General features: G+C 29.9%; 1 protein-coding gene and 1 long non-coding RNA gene across 2 annotated transcripts; both read right to left on the reverse strand.

The window, feature by feature from the left end:
- Window positions 1-767: 767 nt before the first annotated feature.
- Window positions 768-2125, reverse strand: LOC7467851 (uncharacterized). The gene has a single exon (XM_002302175.4). It carries the CDS (start codon window positions 1936-1938, stop codon window positions 1009-1011), a length of 930 nt encoding a protein of 309 aa, XP_002302211.1. The 5' UTR covers window positions 1939-2125; the 3' UTR covers window positions 768-1008.
- Window positions 2126-6571: 4446 nt separating this feature from the next.
- LOC112326586 (uncharacterized) lies at window positions 6572-7496 on the reverse strand. Its single transcript, XR_002980301.2, has 2 exons — window positions 7348-7496; window positions 6572-7269 (listed from the first exon to the last, which is right to left on the reverse strand). It is a non-coding gene; the product is annotated as an uncharacterized LOC112326586 (long non-coding RNA).
- Between the last annotated feature and the right edge of the window lie 1886 nt (window positions 7497-9382).

Genomic DNA, 9382 nt, shown 5'->3' on the forward strand with positions numbered 1-9382 from the left:
GGGAGGTTATTTTGGCCCAAAGGAACAATTGTTAATTAGCTATTGAACCTTTGTTAATTTCTCACAAACAAAAATTCTTGCAGAGGAACAATCTATAGCAGGGTGTTTTTTAAGAGACTAGGTAACCTGAAGATAGTAGTAATGTAAAGAAAATAATTCTTTTTAAATAAAAAGTTATCATTTCAAGTTTCAACTTACTTTTACTTTTCATCCTCTTATATTTAACCATTTTCTAAACAATCAAACTAAATTCTTCATTATAAAATTAAAAACCAATAAGATATTTTTTTTAACCATGAAAACCGGAAAGAAAACAGTACGAAACAACCTATCAAGTTCATGTACTAGATCTTCACCAACCGAAGCATAAATCCGAGGTTACCTGCTCAATTTGAAGAGACGATTGCGTTTCATGTTCAGGGGCTCTGATTAATTATAAAATAAAATAAAAATTGTAGATGAACTAATCGAAATATTATATTAAGTTTTGTTTTGTGAAAAAATGTCTAATTAACGTTGCGAGGCTAATCTCTCCCTATTTCTCCAATTGACAACAGTTCAAAAAAATGAATTGGCAATATAGCACTACAAATCAACGGCGCAGGCCATTTAAAGAACAAAAAAAAAAACATTGAGTTCATTGTATAGGGATAATTAATTCCACGAAAGTATACAGTCCAGGAACTCCGATGATTTTTAACCAATTCATTAAAATAAAAAAATAAATAAAAAGCTCCAGCCGCAATCCAGCAAACATGAAACATCCATTATATAAGGCAACAAACAGATCCTTTTTTCTTTTATATATATATCTTCTTTTACAATCGATACAGAAATTCTGATCTAGTTGATCATTTTGAAACCAATAAATGAAACTGATTAAGAAAAAAACAGAAAAAGAAACCAATTAATAATGAATATCCTCTTGAAGAGAAGAGAAAAACAAACAAAGAAACGAAAGATTCTTATGAACAGCACAACAATTTAAGGAGGCATGCACACACAATTTCACAGAAATATAAAACAATCCAAGGAAATGAGAGGATTGTCTATGTCTTCCATGGGAATAGAGTCACTATCTTGTTGAGCTAGTGCTTCTTTTACTGCATCTTCATCTATTTTAGAGCTAATACGATGAATGCAAGTCTCTCTATTCCTCAGACAAGAACGAAGCTGGCTCGAATTGATGTATTGACTAGGCAGCCTCAAATTTTCCTTTCTTGAAGTTGAAGAAAAGGAATTAGATGAATTTACCCTGGCACCAACCGTACGCGCTGAACAACTTTCCTTTGGCGTAATTGTCAAGATCCCCCTGCCACTATCTCCATTAAATCGCCTGCTAGGCGATGGTGACCTCAAAGTTCTACTGATTGGTAGAGAATATGAAGGATTAAACCTATCTGGCTCCCTACGAAAGCTCTTTTGTCGTGTTAGTGCGGTTGGTGAGTTCGATCGAACTCTTTTATGGGGTGTAGATGTGTTTACCTTTTGTGGGATCGATTGCTGCATTGGTGCCACGACTTGTTTTGCTGGTGAGCCCAGTTTTCTGGAATACACATTTGGCGATGCTAGCAATTGTGATCGTTCCTTAATTGAATTGATGCGGATTATGTGCGGATTTTCCTTGACACATGACCACAAAAACTCGTTGGAGAATGATCGATCTTTTGAGTTCAAGATCGAAGATCCACTAGAGAGTGATGAGCATGAACTAATTGTGGTGGTGTTGCTATTGGTACAACAAGTAAAAGCAGAGCCAGAAGAAGATGTAGATGTGGTAGGTGAAGGAGGAGATGGGGAGATTTTGTTTGATACAGGAACAGGAATCTTGGGAGTTTTTGGAGCCTGAGAGATCACGAGCTTGTCTTCGACATTGTTACCATGACATTCTTCAAAGGAACGTTTCTTGGGTCTGCATTTACTAATGCAACAACCCATTTTGTTAGATTTGAAAGGGATGAAGAGGCAACTGAGATTAGGACTGCAGACTTAAAGAACATGGTATAGCATTTTTATATAGTCTAGGAAGTTGAATCTGAAAAGGTGAAGGGAAGGTGATGGCTGGCTTTTGCTTTTCAAGATTTTGAATTCGGTTGCCGGGGATTGATTCCGTTGGATAACGGTTATATGTAGAAAATGATGCTGGCTGCTTTATAAAAGCTTTCATATTTAACCCGCTAGATTAAGACATTGTTTTTCTTAGATACAACCATGCTTTTTATAAAATTAAAATTTATTTTTATTTTAAATTTATTTTTTTAATATTTTTAAATTGTTTTGGTATAGTGTATCAAAAATAAATTTTAAAAAATTAAAAAAAATTATTTTGATAAATTTTCAAATAAAAATTACTTTTAAAAATAATCATTATCACAATATCAAAAACTATTTAAATATATATTTAAAATTATGATGCAGAGTATAATATTCTTAATAATTTTCATTCAAGGTTAACTTGCCATAAATATTCTAAAACTTTTTCTAAATATTAAAACGGACAAACTAGTAATATATCTTTACTAGTTTAAGCTATGATTGGCTATGATAACACTGACCGTACTCATCTTTCTTGAGAATGCATGGACACCATAGTTCTAGTTTCAGAGGCGGGACTTGTGCACTAAAATTTTCTATTACCCTTTGTGATTTGGGATTTACAGTCTGAGATTGCAGTTTAAATGAAGGTTAGTTAAAATTTAATTTTTTTTATTTAAAATCATTTTTTGTAGTTTTAAAATATTTTGATTTACTGATATTAAAAACAAATATTAAAAATTAAAAAATATATATTACTTTAATATAATTCTGAACAAAAAAAAATATTTTAAAAAATAATAATTACGGCACTTATAAACACTCCTAAAATCTTCCATGCTGACGAGGATTGCTGTATTTCGTGTAAAAAAAAGAAAGAAACGTGTGCAGATCAATGGTAAATTTTGAATAACAAAGAGCGGAAGAACAGATTACATCAGGATTCTGGCACGTTGTGCTCTTCCGGTTACAAGAGAATTTAATTTTGTATATGACAAAGTTTTTCTATTTTTCTGATCAATCTGGTAAACATTCTGCTATACATTTGAACTTAGTGTCTATTTGTTTTGTGTAAAGTACTTTACAAAAAAAATATAAAAATATTTTTTTTTGTCTGTTTACAAAATATTTTTTAGAAAATATTTTTTTACAAAATAATTTAAAAAACTAATTAATAAAAAATATTTAACAATGAATTTTCAAACCTATTTCATTTGTTACAAAAAATATTTTTAAATCACGAAGTTTGTAAAGTATTTTATGAACAATAATCAACTTATACTACTATCCAACTATTTAGCCACAATCTATATCTCACAATTATCTCTCTTTTTTTTTTCATCACAATTACCTTGTTATCAGCTTCTCAACTATTATCGTTATTTAATCACTATTTTTTTATTTTTTTTATTATCATTGCTTTCTTTATTACTATTATTATTTTATCACCATCATTTTTTTTATTATCATTATTCATCATTTTTTTATGAAAATATATTTTACATATAAAATATTTTATGAAAAAAAAAAACGAAACTATTAGTCATGCAAGGTTTACCATTAGATGACAAAAGTTTTGGGCTTATTCAACTGGGCCAGGGTGAATGCATCTAAAATCAGGTCTTCCAGGTGCCGTAAATCTGGGACTCTTAGCTGTGTATGTTTATTCCTGTAATGATGGGCTTACCCGTATCATTGGACCCACTTTAATTATTTACTATGAGACCCAATGGGCCCTGTGTTGTAGAATAGGACTGGCTTTGCTCCTCTATGAATTTTCTTTTAATTTTTTTTTTTATGAACATAACAGTTTAGAATTGTTTACGACCAAACATCTCCGTTCAGGCTTGAAAAGAATTATGAATACAGTAACTGAATCCATATACTTCCTAGGAAATGCAAGAGGCTTTTGGGAAAATTATTATTAATTTATTTAAAAAAACATAAATTTATTGTTATTCAAACAATGCTTTTCTTTTTTTCTGTTTTTTTTCATTACTTATTTTTATTTCAATTTCATCATTTAGTTAACTTAGGATTTTTTTTCTTCTTTTTGATAGTTTTTTTTATCATTTAATACTAAATTAAATAAGAATTGAACTTCATGATTTATTCTAATTTGTTTTATTAAAAATTATTCCAATTTCATAACTCATGTCATAGGTTTTATGGATTATGTCTCTTTTTAATTGAATTTTTTATTAATTTCATTTTGCAATATTAAATTGATTGAGAATTAGACTTTATAATTTATTTTAATTTATTTTATATGAGATTATCACGGTCTCATAACCGGAATTATGGATTTAACATGTTAACTGTGGTTGCTCTAGTCAATCCAATAAGTTGTCGAATCAAAACTATTTTTTAAAAAAATATATATATCATTTTGAATTTTTTTCAAGTTAAAATTAGTATTAATCGAGCGTCCGAGTTAATTTTGGACTATTAAATTAATTGAATTATATCAAGTCAACCACTGTAAAGTTTTAAAAAATTATGCTAGAAAACATATTAGTAATATCTGATTATTTTTTTATGTTAAAAAAAAAATTGATTTAACCTGTAATATAACACGATTATTTTTATGTTTTTTGTTTGTAATTAATTTACATCCTTTGCTCGTTATCCGTTGTAGAGACAACGGTCAATAGTCACTTTAGATATTACCAGGTATATTAGTGAGTGTTTAATAATCAAAACTAGTTAAAGATTGGAAGAACAAGCTAAAACAAAAGTATTTAAAAATAAAAAGAACAATAATGACAAGCGGATAAATTTGTAGAGCAAAAAGGAGAACACCTTGTAATATAATCTTTACTTCCTGCAGTTACATTCATGGACGAAGTAACCAGTAGCATCCATAAATTAATTAACCATCCATTCCCTGTGCTTAATCACCCATACTCCCATAGCTTTATATACGAAAGGAGTGATTGGGATTATGATAATAATTGGGATATAACTTTTGTTTTTTAAAAATGTATTAAAATAATATTTTTTATTTTTAAATTTGTTTTATATTAAAATATCAAAACGATTTAAAAAACATAAAGAATTATTTTTATATAAAAAAATTAAGTTTTTAATAAACATAATTTCAACAATGTTTTCAAAACAATTTAAAAAATATAAAAAATTAAATTTTTAATAAGTACAATTTCAACAACATTTCCAAAACAATTTAAAAAATATAAAAAAATTAATTTTATAAGAAAAATTAAAATTTTTAATAAACATAATTTCATTTTTTCAAATACTGCTTTTAGAATAGCCGCGGTTTTTCAAATACTGCTTTTAGCATAGCCGCGGTCTTATCTTGTGGCATTTTGAGAATGACTATTCCGAGGAAGCTTGTTCGCATAGTTGTAGTATTCGTTTCAAGGTCTTATACAGTTTAAGGCCCACTTCCTTGAGTTGTTGGATGAACACGTGGATTATTGAGTCAAATTAGACTAGCCATTCATTCAAAATATTTTCTTTTTAAAACTCTTCAGAGTTGACCTGGTAGAGTTTCCAAAGTATAGAATTGCCTTCGAGTCACTGGATTAACCATGATTAGAACTTGTAGAATTTTGATGTCGTGATTTTATATTGGATTGATTCTGGGTAATATAATCCATGATACCCTTTGCGCAATCTATGAATCCTCCTTCACGCCTCCTCGGAGTTCAACTCTGACACCACCAAATTATAACTCCAATCTAACCATAGAAGCACCCTCTTGGTGAACTCTAACTGCTTGTTAAAAGCGCACCATATCCCGAAGTCTGCAAGCCCTATGAAGAGCGTGTTTAGCAGTATGGTTGCGGGTGTTTTTCAAATAGCTTTTCGTGTCGAAATACATGCTAATAATGTTTTTTTATTTTTTTAAAATCATTTTTGACATCAGCACATCAAAACGATCCAAAAAATACAAACCGCACTCAATTTCAACAAAAAAAAAATTTTAAAATTTAACGAAACACAATTACAAACACAATACCAAGCAGTCTCGAAAGCTTAAGCTGCAAATTATTATGTTGCTTTTTCATCCCTTGAAAGCACTGCATGACAGCTTCCAGTGACAGGGACGCATTACAGGGAGGAGGAATTGAGGACAGGTTTTTTATCTGTTCAATTTGGTAGCGGTGCAGACTGTGGGGTCCGAGGTTTCTCTTTCCAAAAGTGCCCTACTGCAAAAGTTCACCAATTATTGACTCTTTTCTGTGGTTGCGGCTAGGTACCTGAACAACGTCCATGGACAACAAGAAGGAAAAAAACTACCCTCCCTCCCATGTTATACCAAACACTGCTTGATGCTAAAACAGCGAGATAACATCAAGTGCCCTTTTTTTATATGACGCCATTCATGATTATCGAACAGACATATAGTAACTTAATTGTTCATAAATCAAAGAGTTCTTTCAACAACAGAAAAAAAAGACCTTCAAAAATGAAAATAAGATGAGGATTAAATTCGCATGGCAGCTGGAAATTACATTAAAAGAGGGGTAGCAGAGTAGCGAAATTGTTCAACTGGAGTTAGCGGGTCATCTTCAATAAAACATGCGACATTAGATCAAATTCAAATTATACAGAGAAGATTAAAACAAGGGATTTAAGTACTTAACCAGGGGCCAAGAAACCAAATCGTAAGGCCACTGGCAATATAATACATATATTCAAGTCATGCTCGGTTAATAAACAACATTATAAAGGATATCCCTGCCACATTAGAAGAATTCAGCCCATATATATAGCACACGATAACTATGAGCTCGAGCTCCTATTATTCCTCGGATTAAACCAAAAAAAAAAAAAAAAGCTCCTATTCTTCATCCCAGCAACTCTATTAAGCTAAGCTGGAGATCACGGCAGTTACTACAAGAAAAGAGAAGCGCACAAACCCCAACTAATTAAAGGACAAACATATGTACACGTACAGCAATCAAGGCAAATATATATCATGCGGAACTCTAAGTAGTACCAGCTGGAGGGTTGGAAGGGGAGGGTTTACCAGTAAAATCCTCCCACATCTTCTTCTTTATACCTCCTCTCTTGGGCGGCGCCATTGGCCCAGAAGGCCGCCCAAATCCCCGTTCACGAGGGGCTTCACTGGTGTTAGTTGCGGCATTATTGGTGTTCTTTTGGTTGCTGCTGACCTCACTCATCCGGCTGATCTCTTGTTAATCAATCAGATCTCGTATATGATGTTACAGATAAAAAGTTTTGGAAATGAAGTGATAAAGCTTCCTGAAAGCAGAGAAAAGAAATAAATATTGGAGGGGAAGGAGGGACAAATGTATATGACAAAAAATGTTAAGACAATACCTGCCCTTATCAGGCGCAGGTTGGTGCCTGCCTGCCCCAGTTTGTATCTCACATTAAAACCTTAATTTGATGCCGTGCCTGCCCTAGGAATTTTGGTTTGGAGGGCCAAATTAGAAAAATAATTCTAGAGGAGGTAAAATTGATTCTTTTTTATTTTATTTTTAAGACTAAAAATATAAATTGTTAAAGGAAGAAAAATTTTCCTTGCAGGGGGCAGCCCCCATTGCTCTGCCTCTGTGTATAGGGTCCCTTATTTCCTGTCCTTATCCTATCATCAAAGAGGACAAACTTTTTGACTTATGCAAAGATTGAAATGATGGGTTTTTTTTTTATATATTCCTTTAATTATAACGTGAATAAGAAAATCGAAAATGTTAGTGTAGTCAATTTATTGTATAATTCTCACGTGATGAACGATGAAAATGGATTCCAAGGAAGACTCTTTGTGTGTGTTGGGGGTATTTTAAATTGAAAATATATTAAAATAATAATTTTTTATATTAATACATTAAAATTATTCAAAAAATTAATAAAAATTATAAAATTTTTAAATAAAAAATATTTTAAAAAACATAAATTATCATAATAACAGAGGCAATTAATTTATATCACCATCCCCTACTTGGGCTAAACTCCATCTTACTCGGAGATGCTGTTGGTATCGTGTTTCAACTTTCAAGGCCTTACTTTCCATGTCTTCTTCACTGAAAAAAAAAAGGCAAAATTAAACTTATTCTTTCTTTTGTTATCTGAGTAATGAAATAAACTATCTTTTTTTCACTCTAACTATTTACTTGTACTATGTATAATGTTTTTTAAAAAAACATTTAATTTAAAATATATAAAATGATTTTTTAATATTTTTTTATTTTTAATATCAGCATATAAAACTATAAAAAATACTAAAAATAATCAATTTAATATTTTATGAAATAAAAAATAATTTTCTTTCTCAACGCGGTGGCCTCCGTCCAATTCTGTCTCGCTATCTTCCAAAAGAAGGAACCCCCTCGGCTTGTCCTTTTCCAGTATTTTTCCTTCTTTTGGATCCATGGAGCTGTTTCCTAATCCACTGGGCATTAATATGGATGGGCCCAGGAAAGGATACAAGCCCAATAAGTTTCACGCACATTTGGACGGGCAATGCCAAGAGCGTCGATAAAAGAATAGCTTCCATATTTTAGCAAAGCTGGATATTTATTCCCGCCCGATGTTATGTATGAATTCTCAAAGTTATTTTTTAAATAATTTTACCAGTGATTAAAATAAGTATTTGTGAAAACTTAAAGGATTTAGATTTTGAAAAATAAAAAATTGATTTCTTAAGTAAGTTCTTGTTTATTATTTATGTTTTTTGTTTTGATAAAAAAATATTTTTTAATAGCAACATCGTTTTTTTAATAAAAACTCTGGATAATTAAATTAAATATTTATTAAAAAATCATTAATTTAAATTAAAGATGGAAACATTATTTTTTGAGGGAAATGTCCCATTTTCTTATTAATATAATTTTATTTTATGAAAAAACATGTTTTTATTATTAGTAACATAGTTTATTAAATTAAAACTTATCATAATATAAAAATCAGATTTCAAATAAAAAAATTACATCTTCATTGTTTTCATGTGACTGCATAAAAAAATAAAAGAATAATTAATTCATGAAACCATATAAAAAATTAACAAAGAAAAAACTATGTTTTTTATTTTCATTGAATAATCATGTGCAATTAATGTTTTTAAAATTTGTTGCATGTTAGGCATATATATAATTATTAAAAAATTTGTTAAAAAATATCATTTTTAGCGACATTTTTTTAAATAAAAAATCCAAGTAATTAAATTAATTATTTATAAAGATTCCAATAACTTAAATTAAGTATGGAAGAAAATTATATGGAGGCAACAACCCCGTTTTGTTATTAATATAATTTTATTTTATATGAAAACATTTTTTTATTAGTAACATTTTTGCTTGAATAAAAACTTATCATAATCTAAAATTCAAGTTTCAAACAAGAATAAGAAATCATG

The sequence above is a fragment of the Populus trichocarpa genome, chromosome 2, assembly GCF_000002775.5.
Source record: "Populus trichocarpa isolate Nisqually-1 chromosome 2, P.trichocarpa_v4.1, whole genome shotgun sequence".
Lineage (NCBI taxonomy): Eukaryota > Viridiplantae > Streptophyta > Magnoliopsida > Malpighiales > Salicaceae > Populus > Populus trichocarpa.

Excerpts from the sequence above, each read along its gene's own strand:
- LOC7467851 (XM_002302175.4), bottom strand. The coding sequence starts at position 1,938 with ATGGGTTGTTGCATTAGTAAATGCAGACCCAAGAAACGTTCCTTTGAA.